Source organism: Achroia grisella, unplaced genomic scaffold, assembly GCF_030625045.1.
Source record: "Achroia grisella isolate CSIRO2021 unplaced genomic scaffold, CSIRO_AGI_Agris_v1 utg874, whole genome shotgun sequence".
Classification (NCBI taxonomy): domain Eukaryota; kingdom Metazoa; phylum Arthropoda; class Insecta; order Lepidoptera; family Pyralidae; genus Achroia; species Achroia grisella.
Window position 1 is genome coordinate 1,713,556 of NW_026713051.1, and position 21,146 is coordinate 1,734,701.

At 29.8% G+C, this 21,146-nt stretch overlaps 1 protein-coding gene across 1 annotated transcript in view; it reads right to left on the reverse strand.

The window, feature by feature from the left end:
- Nucleotides 1–21,146, reverse strand: part of LOC131853048 (uncharacterized) — a 121,062-nt gene that overhangs the window by 46,138 nt on the left and 53,778 nt on the right. The window contains exon 5 of the mRNA XM_059203841.1: nt 10,455–10,611. Within this exon, the coding sequence (XP_059059824.1) occupies nt 10,455–10,611 (157 nt within the window). The remainder of the gene's footprint in view (nt 1–10,454; nt 10,612–21,146) is intronic.

The window sequence follows — 21,146 nt, forward strand, 5'->3', positions numbered from 1 at the left end:
TAAAATATATTATTAAAAGGAGTACCTTTAGACAAGTTTCTGAAGATACTGGCAGCGTTCCCCTTATGAATAGCTGTGCTAATTCTTTGTCCAAGGTAGCTGCCAGCTCTTCGGTCTTCTGTGATGTCAACTAACCTTTTTCTTATTTCCTTAAAAAGTCTTAGCTCTAGGACCCCATCCCCACCCCTGGACCAAGGGTCTCGACACCTTATGGACCACACTACATACATTCAAGCCTGCTAGTATAATCAGTATAATCGATGTTGATGTAAGAAATTTTGCAAAATCAACTTTTAAGCTAAAGAACTGGGAAGAAGTTTCCCAATATATATAATTTTATATTAATCGTTCCACATTAAACTACTACATTTAGTAATAACATTTTTATATACATTCCGATTTCCAATTTGCTTCTCGAAGAAAATTGTTCAGTTACCTAAATACTAGCTTTTAAACTCAACATCAAGTTATAACGAAGGTGTTTCATAACTGAAGTCAAGTTGTTGATGGATCGATACACTAGCTTAGATATTCATATTGTTCTTTAGTTGAGCTGGTAAGAAATTTATTTTACAATAGACGCCGCAACAGAGCACTGACACCTTCTTATACCACAGGTGTAAAACATAATTCAGATTTTCGGGTTGTCATATTTCTAAGTAATACCATTGGGTTACCGAGTTTTAATAGATGTATCAATATTCTGTCCAAATAATGTAATTTATATGTTATTAGGTGTGCCTGCGGTTTGACCCGCGTTAAATTTCAATAAAAAATTGTGTTATTCTGATGCATAAAATATATTACTGCAAATTTTCATCAAAATTAGTTTAGTAGTTTTTGCGTTGCGTGAATTTTTGCAAACATCTATACTTACAAATAATATTATTAAGATAATAAAAGTCTGGAGATACCTTTCTTCTTCTTCTTTTTTGTATTTTTAAAAAGTAGCATTGAAAAAAATTATGGTTAAAATGTATTTTCATAATAATATATCATTTAGATCTTTTGTATATGGGAATATTATATATTTACAAAATCAATACACTGTAATTGAAAAATATTTGCATGTGTATTAATTGCACATTATGACGTACCAAGACTATGAACATCAATCAAATGAACAAGATCATAACTGTATCTTTTATAGAGTAGTGGATTTTTTGGGCCAAGTGAACAATCAATAGCGTGGCACCGATATGTTTTTATAGCACCGTAAGTATATTCCGGATCTATTTTCAAACCATTTAATCGGTTTCAATCGGAATGAAAGTATACCTATCCCTACCGATGGTGTTAATGTTGATTGAATAGAAGGCAAGGCTTAACCGCAGATTATCGTTTAGGTATTAACCTATAAAAGAGGACCCAACAATTCCATTATAATAGATAGCTCCTCCATTAACTTCAATTGTCGGATGACAAGAACGAAGATCACAAATATTTCCCCCCGGGATTAGCTTAGTGCCTTTTAGGAGTTTCTTAAAACGCCGAAATATATTGTAAGCGGCAATCTTTAGGATTTAGCGCCGAAGACGGAGACTCGCTGTAGAAGTAAGAAGCTTAATATTGTATTTGATGTTGTTAAGCAATTTGTAATATGTTTAGAAAAAAATGAATTTGTGGAGAACATTTTAACCGTTATATGATGAACTACAAAACTATATTTGTTTCAATGAGTGTTTCAAATATAAATTCTTCTTATAATCCTATTAATCCTGACCTTCTATTAAATATTGGGACCTTCGTCTTAGATCATTATACAAATTTTAAAAAGATATACAATATTTGAATTAACAATAACGAAAACAATGGATTTTTTAAATATTGACGATGCAAATAGCACTCACTGAACTTACCATGTATTGTATGAAATAAATGGTATTATTTAAGTTTTTATTTCAGAATCTAGTACTTAAGTAGCATAAATAATGATCAAAATATTTAAGTTTACACAATCTAAAATTGTCGCCGATTTCCTGCAAAAGCGTCGGTAAAAATGTAATATTAAACTGTCCAATTTGTCTTCCGTGCTCCGCCGTGAATAGAAGTTACCGCGCATAAATGATTGCCTTTTTTCTAATTATTGCGATAATTCTTCGTTATTATAGATATCAGTCATCGGGTAAGCCAAGCCATAAAGTTTATGTGGGTGAGTCGAAGTCAGTGTTAGAATGACCCCACTCAATGAAAAGTTGATATTATTTAGATAGCCGATCGCAATGCTGAATCATAGCAGCTATAAAATATTGGCGAATCAGACAAGTATAAAGATATTAAATTTATGAAAATCGGAAGTGTCGTGATGGTGATTATTAATTCAAAAAGATTATTATACTTCAAATGTATCTTTGGTATAATATTCTGTTGTATTTTTGTATACAAATACATGTATTTTTTGTTCTATTTATTCATTTAATATTTGAAACTTCAAAACGGCAGGAGTTCCGATTCTAACTCTCTATATACAAGACAGGAAACCAACATCGTGATGACATTGACACTCCAAAGTGAATCATTACGTAGTATAAAATAAAATCGCTCCGATGTCTGTCCCTATGTGTGTTTAAATCTTTAAAACTACGCAACGAATTTTGAAGCGATTTTTTAATAGATAGAGAGATTCAAGAGGAAGCTAGTAAATTATATTGATAACAATGAATGATTTGATTAAATTTAAGCATTTACATTTGTTACAAATTACAATTGTCGTTGTAGGCTACCTACACACAAAAGGCAGAATGACGCTGTTAAGATATTATTATTTCTCATTCTCTCGGCATTGCTGACTTTATAAATAGGTCTCTATAACATTGTGCTTGTCTTTCCAATTCATTAATCTGATAATTTCTCCGTGAAATGTATAACTAAACGGATATTGCGTATTGTTTGTATCTGTACAAGTTATTGATGCATAAAACCACGTGGATTAATTATTATATGCACATTTGATGTTCAAAGGATCTTATTACAGTATTAATTATAATATCAAATATATTTGATTATATCTGGATTGGTCTCAATTCAATATATGAAAGCGTAATAATGTAATAAACTCATAATGCGCTTCTAAAATTAGTCATTTCAGAGAGAGTTTTGTTTAGAAAATGAATATTCATTCAGTCCTTTACAAATAAGCTGGAAACACGGATGGTCAGACACATTAGTATATAAATGCAAGCTAGTTAAAATTTGAGGAAAGCAAGTTCAAGTTTTGATTGCTTTATCTGCAACATATTAGTTGTTAGTGTACTTAGTTATTAAATTTAAGTCAGAGTATAGGAATAAATTTAATCATCATTGCTCTGTATTTATATTCAGGAATTTATTAATGTATTGCAGACATTAACAGATCGTTGGACTGTAGGGGCGTCTAAATGATGAAAAGACGTAGCTGATAATAAAATATATTGATATACAGCTGCGAACTATGGAAAGACAATGTAACAATAAGAGAACAGAGACAACGTAAGAAACAGTTCTAAAACATAAATAAAAAATGTGGGCATTAAATTAGAGAAATATTCTAGATCGAAAATATGAAATGTTTTATTAATTTTCTAATTTACCGTTACTCGTCAGTCAGTCAAACTAACAAACTCAAACATACATACATATATCCACGTTATTTGTTAAAATTACATATAGGTATAGCCTAGTGTGGGGTTATAACAAACTGGATATTAAGTCTTTGTATGAGGAACAACATTTGGTTTTAATGAATGGAAAAAATATATACTTGCACGAGAATCCTCTAATATTACTATTATATTTTCTGGCATACATGGAAGTTATAAAATATTAAATTATTCTATTCACAACAGAGGGAGGATATCTTAAACTTTCAACGGTACTTTAATTATTTTATTCATACGAGAGAAGCCTGGTGTAGAAACTTGTTAAATACATTGCTTATAAAAGTCATATTATTGTAATCAACTGCTATTATGTATGTAATAAAGTAAAATTAAACGTCATATACATGTTGCATGCAGGTGCTACTCTCTCACTATTCATCGCTTATGCATAATGAAAGAATAGCAGGTTGCAATATATTACATCTACAATATATAAAGCTATATAGGTTTTTAGTATATCGTACATCGGGTTTTTTCAGATTCTAACATGGAATTTAATATGTTTTAAGATTCCGAATCGACAATGAATCCACAACAGTTCTTTTCGTTATTGTTTTCAAATTATTAATTTATCAGTTCCTTTATTCGTAATTTAAAGACGTTATATTAAAAATGTGCTAATGCTACGGTTTGAAATTCAGGACAATTTTAGATATTTATTATATACAAGTATTATTGGAAATATAAATTTGATAAATACATGAAGAAGTTCAAAATGATTGATTTTTTTATATAATTTGGTTTATGTCGTACAATACCATTACATATTTTAATTTTATCGATCGCATTTCAATTTATATTAGATAGAATAAATGAATTATTATTCTGTAACTAGGGAGATTATAAATCAAAATATATGTAATAAACATTATGACTTAATAGTTATAAGTCTCAACTTTTAGAGAATCAAAATAGTGTTTCATTGTGTTTCATATTCCTCAGGGTTTCTTTATTTCATGTGTAATTGTATCTAATTTGGTTACCTAAGTAATTAGATATCCAAATTTACAGAGTCTCTTACTCTCTTTAGCCTATCTATAAGATTGAAAATACTATACATGTGTTTGGCAAAAATGTGACGGAATACAAAATCAAAATAAGAACATTCAATTTAGTAAACCTTTTTTTTGTTATTTCTAAATTTGAGCGCGTTACTTAAACCTGACCATAGCGTAACTCATGTTTTTTATTTACATACAAATATGCAAGTATATATGTATGGTACATACATATATACTTGCATGCCTTGCATATTTGTATGTACATATCAACAGAGCAGTTTCAATCAGACAGTAGTGTCTTCTTCCTAAACTTTTGAAGAAACTTGAAAATCTGGAAGCGTTCTGAATCTATCTTTATGTCAGATACAGCATCTAAAAGTTTGAAACTTAACACGACGTAGCACAGAGCAGCACTTAAACTCTGAAGAATGATTAAAAACAAAGAAAGTTTTTGAATAATAAAAAAACTCACTATTATAAAATTGACTTAGTTACGAAGTAAGTCTAAGTTATCAAAATAAATTAAACTAAGAACATTTTTAATTACAATTACCTAATAGTCATTCAATGTTCATTCCATACGTAAATTAAATTTTACTTGACATTTTTAGTCAAATACATTGTCATATAAGGGAAACAAAAACCTCTTTACAAAGTTTAATTGCTATACCCTCGATGTGTTACTGGTCGGTATTTGTTTTGTGTAAACATGTACGAAATACCAAACTTTTTTCCATAGGTAAGGTTTACAGATGTGTTGGAGTCATTGAATTTAATGGTTTTGGTAATGATTAATGAAAAACGAAGCTGGAAAATTTAAATATAATAAAGATAACTAAAGTTGTGTTTCCCTTGAAAATGAAATCAGTTCTATAAGTATAATACATTTGTTATTGTTAAAAATATATCACATTTATAATTTCACTTGAGTGTTTACAGATGTATTGGAGTCATTTCAAATTAGTACCTAATGATTAATGAAAAACGAAGCTGGAAATTTTTAATAACTATAACAATGATAACTATAGTTGTTTTCCCTTTAAAATAAAATCTGTGCAATACGTTTTTATAATTGTTTATTTTTAAAAAATATCACATTTGTAATTTCACTTGAGTTTCCCAAAGCATTCAAAGTGGGAGAGTACGAGACTTGTGACGTGTTTCCCCCATTTTAGAAAAAGTCAAAATTTAAAATTAATTTATAAATAATAATAAAAAATGACTTTATGTAAATTAGATATAGTATTACTTAAAAATGTAAAGAAATATAAAAATTAATTAAAAGAGAAACACGCAAGATTCTTGCTCATTCTTCTTGTGATGAGTGAGCTGTCCGAAGCGGCAGATAGGAAAAAAAACGTAATGACTACTGAAAAGTGCTTCAATGTAAGTTTATTTGAATAAATAATCTTTTATTCTATTCTATTTGAATGTTTCGCATGGGATTCCTAACTAGCGAGGCTAACTGACTGCCATCACTACATTTACGATAAATCGCTGCACTTTTTCACACTTGACTTGACAAGTGGTGGTTATTATATAAAATATGGACTTCAAAAGAATAGAATAGAATAGAAAATCATTTATTCAAATAAACTTACATTGAAGTACTTTTGAATAGTCATTACATTTTTTAATCTACCGCTCTTTCGGAAAGCAAATGTCTTAAGATCCATTTTCATGTACTATATTATTTTAGTGCAACGTTTTACGTAAACTAATAATATGTAAATATGTCAGTAATTTGTTACAATCACATTACTATTACGTTACGTCATAAGGTTTTTTAATGAGTCCGTAATAATGGTAAGTACATAGTAAGTCTAAGATTGTTTGGTGAGAAGGTAAAAAAGTTACGAGGAATTATAATTTATTATATATATAACTTAAAGGTGACTGACATAGTGATCTATCAACGCACAGCCTAAACCACTGGACGGATCGGGCTGAAATTTGGCATGCAGGTAGATGTTATGACGAAGGCCGATGCCTAACCTAAGAAAGGATTTTGATTAATTCTACCCCCAAGGGGATAAAATAGGGGATGAAAGTTTGTATGAAACTTTGTCAATTTTAAACCGATCGGGCTGAAACTTTGCATGCATAAATCTACTATCACGTAGGCATCCCCTAAGAAAGAATTTTGATAAATTTCACCCCTAAGGGTATAACTTAGGATCGATAGTGGGACTTTAGGATCGATAGTCAAGACACATAGATTTGTATCTTCATAAGTACACTATTAAGGACTTTTATGTGATCAAATATATAAGAATTGCAGAAATGAAAATCATTAAATTTGTAATTTTATATCACACTAGCTGTTCCTGCGACTTCGTCCGCGTGGATTTTAACTTTATTTTTTCTAAAATAAATGTAGCCTAAGTTACTCCTTATTACATCACCTACCTGCCAAAAGAAATCCCGTCAAAATCGGTCCAGTCATTTCAGAGATTAGACGGAACAAACAAAAATTGTAAAAAAAATTATTTTGGTGTATGTACCGTATTTATATTCATATGCATGTAGTAAAAAACGTTTATTTTAATATTACAAACCGACACTTCAATTTTATTTATATGTATAGATGTATAGATAAAGCACACAATATATGTTTAATTTCTATGCATATCTTATTTTGATATATAGTTTTCCTCGTATTTTGGTTCAACGTGAACTCAAAATGGCTTGATGGACTTCAATTAACGGGATGTCGTCGAATTCATCTTAATTGCGGGAGTGCTATAGGCTATATGACGACACCATAAAATATATATGAGTATGGTAGCCATAAACTGTCAAAAATAAATAAACAACACTGTACATATTACACCGTAAAATCTAATCTCAAACTATATTATATCTTATGTGATATAGTATAACTATGAATACTAATACTATATCTTAATGTTAACAATTTATAAACGCGTAAGTTTGTAAGTATGGATGTTTGTTACTCTTTCAAGCAAAAACTAGTGAACAGATTTTCATGAAACTTTACAGTAATATAGTTTAGCCATCAGAATAACACATTTGCTATTTTTTTATTGAAATTTAACACGAGTAATCATCTGCTTCTAACATATCCTATCATTTGGGGTCGGCGTAATATATTTTTATTTTCTTGAGCTCCTTACATTATGGATCATGAATTGCTCGTGCAGATCATGGTATGGATGGCTTGGTCCATTAATGATATAAAAAACTATAATTTACATTTGTAATTGTAAGCCGAGAAAGCTTTAGTAAATCTCACACCTTTAGAAAACTACATTACTAATCAGAAACATATTCTAAATTCAACACGGGCAACGCCGCGGCATAAATCCAATATGTTATAATGTTTAAGCGTATTTTTATTTCATTATTTTAAAATTGGATCTATATTATTGTAAACATGTACAACCATATTTGAAAAGAATACGAGCTGTGTTACATGTCAGTTCTTCTCATCTCGAAAACGTTCTGAACTGACGATAGATTTGAGATATCATAGGAGTTTGTAATGGACCTACATGAATAAAGATATTTTGATTTGATTTGATTTATTCATAATAATAGAATAATTGTTACTACGCATAGACTACTAGCAACGATGATAATCTCTGATACTAATCAAAATGGATGTTTTCATTCGAAGTCGTTGCGTATTCCAAACACAATATTGTATGCTTAAACATGTATTTTTATTTCATTACTTAATATAGAATTATTAGTTGATTAAGCAGTAAAGGAGTCCAAAGCGGGTCTCCAACGCGTTGATCACGTATCAGTATTCTTGTGTTACGAACTAGGATCATCAATTGTGGATGGCCTGGCATATGTCTACTTCGACTCAAGATCTATCGATACTTTTCCAGACTTATGGGCCAACCGGCAACTAGGATTATTAGTGGGCAGTTTCTAGAAATAGAACTAATTTATATAAACTACTTTTCCGTGTATCAAACGTAATGGATGATCATCTCTGACATTCTTTTTACTTTTATATGTATATATATATTTGTAACAAACAACATAGATATATACTTGGAGTTAATGTAATATTTATTGGTTTATACAACATCCATCGGTACAGTACATAAGTTTTTACATAAAATAAAATAAATTATCATATCCCAAACGCTGCGTAATTTATTTTAAAGATTGTACATATATGAATAAATACTGATTTATAAATTATAACAACATTTGCAGTGATATCGAATTACAACCACGTTCGTTGATTAAAATAATGTTAAAATTCATTACATTACATAATAAATTTTAATACAATTCGATTGAACTGTACTTATTTAGTCGCTCAATATTGTGTTTGGAATACGCAACGACTTCGAATGAAAACATCCATTTTGATTAGTATCAGAGATTATCATCGTTGCTAGTAATCTATGCGTAGTAACAATTATTCTATTATTATGAATAAATCAAATCAAATCAAAATATCTTTATTCATGTAGGTCCATTACAAACTCCTATGATATCTCAAATCTATCGTCAGTTCAGAACGTTTTCGAGATGAGAAGAACTGACATGTAACACAGCTCGTATTCTTTTCAAATATGGTTGTACATGTTTACAATAATATAGATCCAATTTTAAATTCAAATTTGAGACAATAGAGTGATAATCAGCATATGTTATAACAACTTTGTCAAAGGCAAATAGTCTAATCAGTGTTCGTAACCCGAACAGACCAGTGCAAGCAACATCCGTTCACGAATATAAAGGATAACCCGCTAAAACAATAAGTACTGAACAGACTTTATGGGTAAGTGATAGAAAAAAGTCAATATTTAGAGTCGTTACGAAATAGGTAGATACTATTACTAAAGGAATAAAATATATTTTAAAACATTTAGTTAAGCGCCTTGTTCTTGAAATGAAACACGTTCGTGTATACGTATATAAAATGAATCGTGTAAAATTACTATTTTAACCCCTCTGGAATGAGGTCGCCTTAGTCGGAGGTCTATTAACGATCGCTCCTTACTCTCTGTGGAAAGCGGTTGGCCGTTAACATGAAAGTTTTTGTGATATTTGGATATCTATTTGTAGCATAGGATATGCGTATATATGGATTTAGGTGGCCATTTGTGTAAGGATTGTGTATCCTTAATATGATAATTTACACTTTCTGTCTTCTCTCCTCTAAGCAAAGGTTGTCAGGAACAGGAACAGGAAAATGTTTTTGTAATTTATTTCTAGTACAGTAAAGAGTAAAATAAATCCTTCATAGATTATAACCTAGCGAAAAGATACTGCAAGACTTCTTTGAATTGTGTAAACAAAAAAAAAATTCAACATTACAAAATATTTATATTATTGAGGAAAGCACATATTTACACATATTTTTGAAATACTAGTTTCAATTTTTATATCAGTCGTATGTTAATGTGAACCCGTGTGAAGTCACAGTATCATAGCAGTTCAATAATACCCATCATTGAACTACGCAGTATTCTAATAGCATACCATTTCCGAACAATACATTTTTATAAAAACGCGCATAATGGGCGTTTTATAGAAAATAGAATCGAAGAAATGGTGAGAAGCTCGTACGAGTGCATGCAGATATGAAGGTAATTTAAATCTTGTGAAGCCAGCACAATGTTAATGTGCAAGAAGCACGCGCTGGCATGATGGCAATGAAGTACCTGCCGCGGTTTTCTCACGAGACTACAGCATGGGGGTTTTCAAATTAACACCCCTGTTATCTCAGGCGTTTATAGGCTACGGTATCCATTTACCATCAGATAGGCCGTATGTTTGTTTGCCACCATAGATGTATAAAAAAAGTCAAATAAGTACTCACTCTTCACGTCATAAAGGTCATCCAGGCAGTCAGGGTTGTCAGTCCAATAGATGTATCTCATTGCCTCGTCAGGCACGTTGGCGATGCAGAATCCTTTCAGCGGCGGAACCCCATTCCTCGTGAACTCCAACAGTATGTTTGACAGCTCATAGTCGGCCTACAATTAATAGATTACATTAAAATAATTTGTAATATTCCATAAATTAAATATTGAAGACTTATATGAACTAAGACTACAATTACTTCTATGACAACATCGATGCACATAAACGAATCTATCCATATGTTTGACATGCATAACATAGTTATTAGAAAGGAATTATTATAAACTAGCTACCTATCCTTCGTACGGATGTACATGTATCATACATATAAACTTTCCTCTTGAATCACTCTATCTATTAAAAAAAAACCGCTTCATAATCCGTTGCGTAGTTTCAAAGATTTAAGCATACAAATGAGTTTTTTCTAACTTAATAAACTTTTATATATTGCCTAGAAATGCAGTAGCAACTACTCGTATTTAGTTTTTATTTTTCCCCTGAATACGGAGGGGTTATGTTCTGGCATTATAGATAGAATTCAGAATAACATTTTATTATTACTCCAACAATATTAATATTACTCCTGGTATAATATACTCCACTTATTGATATTAAATGAGAATTATACCAACACATAGACTCAGAAAACTCATGAACTGGATTCGGAAGGGACATTTCATTGGATTTGTGAGTGAACTGGGATATAAACTTTAATCAATAGTTACTAGATAGTCTTCGCGCGTCTTCAAGCGTAAGATAATCACGCGAGATACTGAGAAGAAATAAACGACCTCAGTTGTTTATTACTTTATTTTTATTCAAGGACTGCTTGCAATTTCCTATTGCTAATCTAAATAAAAATGTAGGAAAAATCTTGTATATACAGTAACTGGGTTAAATACATTTGCAACGGAAGGGAAAAATATAAACATTAATACAAAAAATTTTACACCTAAAATGCCCTACATTAATAAATGATTTTTTATATGAAAATTAGTGTTCGTAAGTCTAGTATTGTCGACGGAAATAGACGATACCTAACATTGATGGACACCTGAGTAAATTCATTATGCCCTAATAAAATCAATATTACATTCCTAAGTGTAAAACATACCTAAACATATAATAAAAATGTATTTATCCCTTCTATAAAAGCTAAGCATTGATTAAAATGTTCTATGTAAAGGATAAATAACTTTTCGAAACCCAGCTATGGCAAATAAACAAGCGAACAGCGCCAATGAATACGAATCGCACGTTGTAATTGGCGCAATTTGCTCGTTTCAAACGTTCAAATAAGTGATTTATATTTCGATTGAGTTCTACGGAATAGCTATTCCGTTTTACAAATAATAACTGGCTTTCGGTTTACTACAGATATGCACATGCAATTTTATTAAAGCAAACAAAGTTTAAAGTGAACTAAGCATTAGAAGTGCAGTTTAAACTTACCCAGAGCTCGTAATTGTTACTTTGTACAAACAAAAATTAACTCAACTATTATATAAAAACAGACACGGCGATCCAAGATACTGTAATTGTTTTAGGTGTAAGATTTCTTTGCAATTGCTTTGAAGAAACAGAATGTAATAAAAGAAGCGATTCTTCATAAATATGAACTCCAGAATACAGTTATAATAAGTAAGCATATTACAGCGCAATTTTATTATAATTGTATTTACTTACCTCAATTATTTTTATTTCTAAATAGAATAACAAAATTATTAGAAATATTATATGATCAGAATAATAAAAATTTTGGTCATTATAAGTTAACATAATATTAGTATTTTTCAATATTAAATATTTACTAAAATAGAATGAATACTTTGCATTTAATAACTAATTTGTTTGATGCATTTCTAGTGCTAACTTTTGAGTTGGCTGCAGTATTTTGGTGAATACAAAACGACGAAATAAACATAAATTGTTTATCAGGCAGAATTCTTGTCTTTGTAATGAATAGTGTATATAATGGGTATAAACAAACATTACTTGTGCTATACCCATTAATTGGTAGTTACGAGAGCATTCTTTTGCGATGTAAATTAAATGCTCTCGTAAAATGAAAATAGTTATATAAAAGTTTGTTGTATGTTGCGTAAATACTCATAGTTCGTTGTGAAGATGCATCTAGAAATTATCAAGTGCATAAAAATCTCATAACTACCTGTATAATTAACACGAGATACTTAATCGTATTTACAGTGTTACTGGCAGCTTGTCTACCATTCTTTTTATAAACTTTATATTTTGGTTATCTATTTTTTATATGTCACTTTTGAATAATTGTTTTGTTACTTTCTTCGTATAACAAACACATTTTACTAATACATATTTTTACTAGTATTTGATTTAATTAAAATAGTAGTTGTATTCCCGCTCCAGTAACATATAGTATTAGACTAATAATAAAATGTTGACATAAGAAAATTATATTACCAAATCATTAATATCAATTTATTAATACAGTAATATCCTAATACTGAAAAACCAGTAAGAGCTTTCCAATCTACTTAATGGCATTAGTTTACATAATTGATTTTCAGTTAAGAAATAAACGAACGATATCGCAAGTATATAGACAAATCGGTAAGGTCGGTAAATAAAATTATAACGAAGGTACCACGTTCGAAGGATTTAATGATATACACTCTAGAATATTCTAAATAGATATATCACACACTAGGTGAGCCCACGGCTTCACCCGCGTTAAATTTTAATATATGTATAAATAAAAATAAAAAATGTAGGCTATATACTATTCTATTCTAAGCTATATTACTGTAAAGTTTCATCCACATCCGTTCAGTAGTTTTTACGGGAAAGACTGACAAACATCCCTACTTTCAAACTTTCGCAATTATTATATTAATAATAAGATTAAGATATATGCATTAGAAGTTATTTTACAACGAACATGTCAATCTTTTTCTGAACTGCGCCTCATTAAGGAACGTTGAATAGGTTTTTTTTTAAAACTATGCTTGAAAAGTAAACAGGAAAGATGTTTAATTATAAAACTGTAGTGACTTCACTTCGTTCTCTTGCAGACGTTAATTATGTACCGTAGATATTTAAGATGCGGTCATAATGGTTCGTCGAAAGATTATCTTATAGACATGAACGGAAGATAATATAACAGCAAATTTTACATACAAGTTTTACACGTACACGCCGCCTACGCCGTAGCATCTTATCTTCACTTTAAAACCTATTTTGTGTCAGCTAAAAATTGAAACTACTTCACTACAATATAATGCGAAACTCATTGCAAATACTACGCTCAGGAAAAATCTTGTTATCTTTTTTTTTTGAAGATAATAGAATGATGTACCCGCCTGCGCTAACGGTTTACGCTGACGGGGCACCAGTGGATGATGATAAGATGAGCATGAGGTCAGATCAGTTAGCCCATCGTGACAAATTTACCAAGAATTTACCACGATGGTTTCCAGAGGTAACCGCGTGGAGGTTAACTTGACATGGTACATTGCTAGCAATAAGATCATCATTTCATATTACTAACAATCCCCTTTCCCCCCTGTTATCATGGTTGCTACTATCAGATTTGTAGAACTTTTTACAAGATATGAGTTTTAAGAATTTATTCTTTGCTTGCTTTGTCAACGGAGAAACAAACTTTTAAAATAATGTCTATCCACTTTATCCATTGTACAGATAATGGATAAAGTGCATCCTTAGTGATGTTTGTTATATCGTATAAATATAGAATTCTAATAATAGGTGGTCAACCTTCATAATAACTATTTTTGCTGTGTAGATACTTTTGTTTCAGCAAAACTATACCTTAAATAAACAATGTTTAAATATGTCCATCTTTTACAATACGTTAAGAATATATAATAAAAGATTTATTTCTACTAAAGTTAGTCCCTTATAAAGTACGTTTGAAAGTATACACCTATTAATGGTTTATTTCTAATAAAGTTAGTTTTAGTTATATCTTAACCCGAGAATATTGTTGTTACATACAAGTTTACAACTCTACAGTTTAATACGAGATAGTAAACTCTGTTTATACGACTATCAGTCATCGTAATTTCAAACTACATAAATATTTCATAGTTACAAGTTATTACTAAATCTGGTATTACGTAATACCCACTTCACTTGTTTAGATCTAACAATGCGAATAATGTTCAAATCGAATTGCTTAATTATTTTATAATCTAAATGATTAAATAATTGAATTTCTTCCCCATTTCCAGCCGGATCTGCATTTCGAATGTGAGAGTACAATAAAAAAGGACTCCTAAAAAGTGTTTTAATTAAGTTTATTTGCATAACGATGATTTGTATTTTCAACTAATTTTTAGATTCCGTATTCGTAATACAAGCTTGTGTACATCTTGGACAACACAGTTCATTTGGTACATTTAGTCCTGAATTATGTGAATAGTCATATTATCTTATATTATCTCTGGTTGCAGTAAGAAAGTCCCTTAAAGCTGATAAATTAACTGATATCTTTAAAAAATATACACGTGTATATCTATATATCTGCCGGTTACTTATGTAACACTGAATGAAATAGTTTCTATTAAAGTTATGATTCAAATATTTACAAAAACAATTTCAATTGATAAATGACGATATTGCGTTAATATAATAGGTACATCATGTTTATGATTGTTATACAAATCATTTCTATCGACAAAGTATTGACGTGAAGTTAGTGGAAAAAGCGGATAATCAAACAATTTCAGAACTATTATTACAAATTTTGTTTTTCTTAAATGTAATTTTGTACACAAACCAAATATCAAATTGCCAACACTAATATGGAGTCATGACAATTTTTCAATGCAGAAATTTCAAACTCTTTCACAAATATTTAAATATTTTTTTATTAAAATATATATAACACTGAAAATTATCAAAACAAGAGAAGACAATTGACACTAAAGATTTTATTCTCAACCACCAACTTCTGTATTATTTTTAATACTGTAAAAACCATTTCTATGCACTCTGCCATTACGGCAAAATCGCAACATTGCAACGATATAACATAATTGACATTCGATATAAATAATTTTTATCGACATGTGAAGTTACGTTTCGTTGCAACAATCGATATCGACAGTATGATTATGTTACAGACAGGGTACGTCCTTTTCATTACGTTATGTAAGTAAATCGTTACTAACAAAGTTACATAATTAGCCCACAAATATCTTTATATATTTGTGGTATCGGTATATTAATCTAACCACATAATTATTCTCTCAAATTCAAAATCAAAAATAATTTATTCGTGTATTAGCGGGTAATATGTCCACCCGCTTATGAACGTAAAATTTTTTACATTATAATTTTAATTACCTACCGTCCAGTTCAGTATGTAGATCCAATTGAGAAGAACTGGCAAGAAACTCAATTGAATATTTTATTTACTTTTTTTAAAAGTCAGTTTTTTATTATGTATATTTATATAGGTGTCTATGTCCTCTTTTACATTACATACAGAAAGTAGGTATTCCCTGACATGAACATCGATATTTTTCCCAAACAACGTTCTTGCACTATTTCATTACAAATGCGGTATGGTAGCTCGCCTTCGCGATTTCTTCTCAGTTTTCGCATTTCTACTTCGTTTATTATAGTTTTAATTTCCAATGTTACAGAACCGGACCGTTTCGCTACTCCAATATTAAAGTGTCATGGCATTTATTATTTCCATAATAAAATAAATAATAAGGATGGTTCTCCTTTTTATTGTTCTGCTAATATTTTTATGCTTAAACAAATTTAGCGTTTATCATATTATAATTATAATAAGGATTATATGTTAATGCTGAATTAATAATAATATAAAAACATCGATATTTTATATTATATGTATTATTTACTCAAAAAAGATGTTGAAAGATAGATGCTAGGTAGTATCAAACATTATTCATCTGTAAAATATGACACCACATCCCTATATACGAGTTGGCAAGTCATAATAATGATCTAAATAATTGGACTGTCATTTATGATAAACCTAAATAGAAATAATAATGAACTATGAATGTAACATTGAATGTCTACTTCAATTTGAATTGAACTGAGTGCTAATTACTAGTTAACTTCAATACCGGTGTCTGTAGCAACGACAAACTACTTCCAAAGTCGAAATAACTCTGTTAGGTATTCTCACTATAATTAAACTTCAAAAGTCGAGGTCCTGCTTCTACTTATATTTCTGTTTTAAAATCAATTTTTTATTACCATCTAATAATTGGCTAATATATTTTGTGAATGAGATATATTCACAAAATATATTACTTGTATTTCCTATAATAATGGCATTAAATAAACTACTGAAGCGGATTTAATGTAGTTTGCAATAGAATATTAAATTTTTTAGATACCTATCTCAGAGCTTAATCTCATCCGCATTTTCCAGACTCTGCTTTAAGAAGGACCTACTCAAACAAGTACCTACTTGAGTTTATACACGAATGAATTAAAAACAAGGTGCTTTGAAGTAAAAATACCTTGATTTAGAATGCAAAAATTATGAACGTCGAGAAACACTTTAGATTTTAAATTTTATACCTTATTTTCCCATCATAGAGTTTAAGAGTGAAAGTGTGAAAATATTATTTATTTACTATATTACTAAAAAAGCGTCATCAAATGAAATTATTTAAATATAAAATGTGTCAATATTAAAGAGGTCTACCTCTTCTGAGACATTAATTGTGGAAAAGATGCCGAATAAAATTTTTATTTACAAGCACAAGTATAAAATTATTTATGTATTTATTTACAAACAACAACATACACAATATTAAAATTATTATAAAATACAGAATAATTGCTAATCTGTACTAATTAATAATTTTCTATTCCGAACCTTATTATGAGTGGAGAATTACTTAGTTTATATTTTAATTCCCCAATTAATAGATACTTATTAATTAGGGAATTTCAAAATAACAATGGCTCTAATAGAACTGTTTTATAAATTATTGTTTCATTATATAGATAAGTAATTTTTATTCCATTTAGAGATATATATTTACATAAATATATATTTACATATTATTTGTAAAATTTAAAGATTTTACCAAAAGGTGGCGGCTATATTTTATATACATCTATAGTTAGCTTCGTATAAGCAAACCATAGTATGGATAATATTATCATAAATTATATTATTAATAAATAATCCAGTTAAACGAGGTTTAACACGAATACTTTAGTGGTAAATAAAGGTTTTTTCGACGTTTCGACTAGGTTGCACTAGCCAATGATTTACCATAAAATTAACAACATTACTAATGTATTAAGTAATGATATTATTGTACATATTGTAAAAAACTTATATTGATCTTGCAATGATCCAAATTTTCAAGACTATTTTCACATTTCAATTTCTCTGCAAGTAATAAGACAAAACTCATTCTTTTTACGTGCTCTTGAAATCAAATGAGTTATTTTCAATTTACTTATTTATTAAAATAAAAAGGCCTAAGATAAATCTAGATTTACATATTATAAAACTTTGCTTTAATAATGCAATTAAATTGTAATGCTTTAGGTAAACGTAACGTGTACGACTGTAGAATACAAGCGTTTTTAACTGGGCGATAAACAGTGCTTCTTTGGCTTATACAGGGTCGATGTTGACCTTATTGTTGTATGGCCTTTCTTTGACATTTACTGCGAACTGACGTAGTATCCCTCTCAGTTCGTTCTTGATAAACCTTTACTCGGTAACTCGTTCAATTAATGCTCAATAAGTTTAGTTAAACGCTCTCTACCACGCCCTAAGTTGAACGTAAATTATTGAAGTCTAAATGCACTAGAAACAGAATTCAATTATATTGTGATTACGTAACAAACTCATATTCGACTTTGAGTTGAAATACACGTTTCTCGGGTTGTTTGACATTGCATCACGTAATTATTTTGATTAAAACACGTACGTATAATTTTCTCCACAAATACATAACTAAGATAATTTTGATAAAATCAGTATAATTACATCCTATATTTAATACTATCATTAGTTCTTCTTATTAAAATACAATAAGATAATTTAAACATATGCAGTAATTCTGTTTATCTTTAATGAGTTATAAATCTAAAATCAAAGAAAACTGAAGATAAAGTTACGACTACCTATAAAAAACTATATTCATTGTATGAAAAAGAATAGATTTACATAATCTATAATTATTTTTAAATACTTTTAATCTCTCGTTTAGAAAATTTATCAATAAACAAGAGATTGTATAATATAAACGTGACTCAATCTTCGTTGTTGTTATCTTGTTGAATATCAATCCAATAAGTTTTCTGACCTTGCTATAAATATAGTAATAACTGATAACCGAGAAATAGACTTGAATTATGCAAACTAACAAGTGCAAGACATGTTTGGAACAGATGCTATATAGATGCTATCTTACTGCATATCGTTAAAATGACTTCATGTTACAGGAAACCTTGTTGTGTTATGAATCCCGTGCAACTAGAATGTACGGAGTGTGCTGATGGTCAGGATATTTTATCGGGTGGATATTGGAATATACATATGTGAGAACACCTGCTATGGTAAGATTTACTTAGGCATAAGTAAAGGTTATATTCGGGACGTGTAATCCATCAATCTTATCGGTTTTTCAACTTTGTCTATAAACAATATTTATAACATCTCTACAAAAATGGCACGAGTCTTAGGTAGGTATGTGAATAAAGTTCATTCGTTATTTAGGCAATAATAGCTCTGAGGAGGAAATTAATTACTTACATGGTGGACAATCAATGATTGATAATTATGTGTTTGGTTAGAAATATCCTTAGTTTTATATACAAATTAGTTGAGCTCGCGTCTTCGTCCGCGTGGATTAGTGACGTTGATCATATCAAATCAAAAAAACTAATCTCAACCAAACGAGCCAAAGCAAAAAGATTCTACGTTCTAGTTATGAACTTAATTCCGTAATTTAGACCTTTAAGAGTAAATTTGCGCAATGTTTGTATGTCATATTTATTTATATTTAATCAAGAGGCCAAAAAAATAGGTACAAGTTACTATCTTTTAAAATGACGACACTTTCATATAACCTTTCATCTCCCCTTTAATCAGGTTACAAACCTTTTTTTCGTTTCTCAGAGTCCAAACTATCTGTGTACTAAATTTTATTTAATCAGTTTAGTATTTTTGGCGACAGATAGACAGAGTTACTTTCGAATTCGTAATATTAGTAAGGATAATAGTAATTTTTAGGTCTGGTCTCTAAATAGGGACGGGCACAATGATCGTTCAAAATACGTAGGTGTATTTACTTTTGTTCGGCACCTCATTTCTGTAAATTACAAATGTTTCAACGGGTAGTGTCGTTAGAATACTGGTTATTAGGACCCTAATCGGCCGAGTACAACAACATGTCCTACTCTATAACAACTCTTCTTAAAATAATATTACATTGTTTTTATTTCTAATCATTTATAATGAAAAACGTATTAAACAAAAATATAAAGGATATAGTTTAGAATATAAACGAGTACGTGTAACATTACTAGTATGCGCGACGGCCACGGTAGTCTAGCGATTTAGCACGCTTTACTTTCGATGGTCGCTGGTTCGATTCCTCACACGGTGCAAACATTCGTATTCATGAGTATGATTGTTTGTATCGGTCTGGGTGTTTTCTACATATATTATGTATGTATTTACAAAAAAATATCGAAGTATTTATATCAGTTGTCTAGTACCCTATAAGCTCTGCTTATGTGGGACTAGATGACGCTTAGTTAATTATAAAAAAAAAGTTATGTTGTAGAAAATCTGATAAAATAATCTTACCGTCGTAGTACTGTTCATATAGTTTAATAAATATGTACTCATTAGCACATGATATACTAGAGTCTATTCAGAGGTATACAATAGGATGAAATGAAGTAAAAGTTAATTTTCAATGAAACCTGCAATATCTATTTTGACTTTTATTTCAAAACAAAGGATAAATTTAGAGAATTATTTTGTAAGTGTATCTCTAATCCGTATATAACATTTTGGGGTACCGTGACATAACGAGGTAGGGACCTTTATTAGTTTCCCCAAGTCTGTCGGTCCGTATGTCACACTCAATTTACTCAGATGCCATTTCGCGTGTAGGGCTATCGTTTCAGATAATACTAGAAAATATTGTAAAAAATATTAAGTGTGCATTATTAACATATCATAATGAGAATAAAATAATAATCACTAAATGCGATATAATACATTTTTTAATGCTGAGTAACTAAATAAATTCTGAATCCATGCTATTAAGGCGCCACCTATCATTTTTGTGTTTATTCTCTACCTAAAGGTTGTCTGGAAGAGACATCTGTAACACTTTTCTGTATAATTCTTCTGTAAAATTGGTGCAATCAAGAGTTTATAAATATAAATAATTAAATGAGAACTTTAGTTTTTTAAAATAATCCCCAATATTCAGTTCGCCAGCAGCTTGTTCGAGTGAATTGCATCGCATTTCTGCTATCGAGAGGCGGGAGGGATCTAATATCGCACCAATTCTGATTTAATTGTATTGCGAGAAGTTGTAATTAACTGTCAGAACAGTACCCTGCAGCAATTTATGATGATTTATACGTAATAATAGTTTTATCGTAAGAG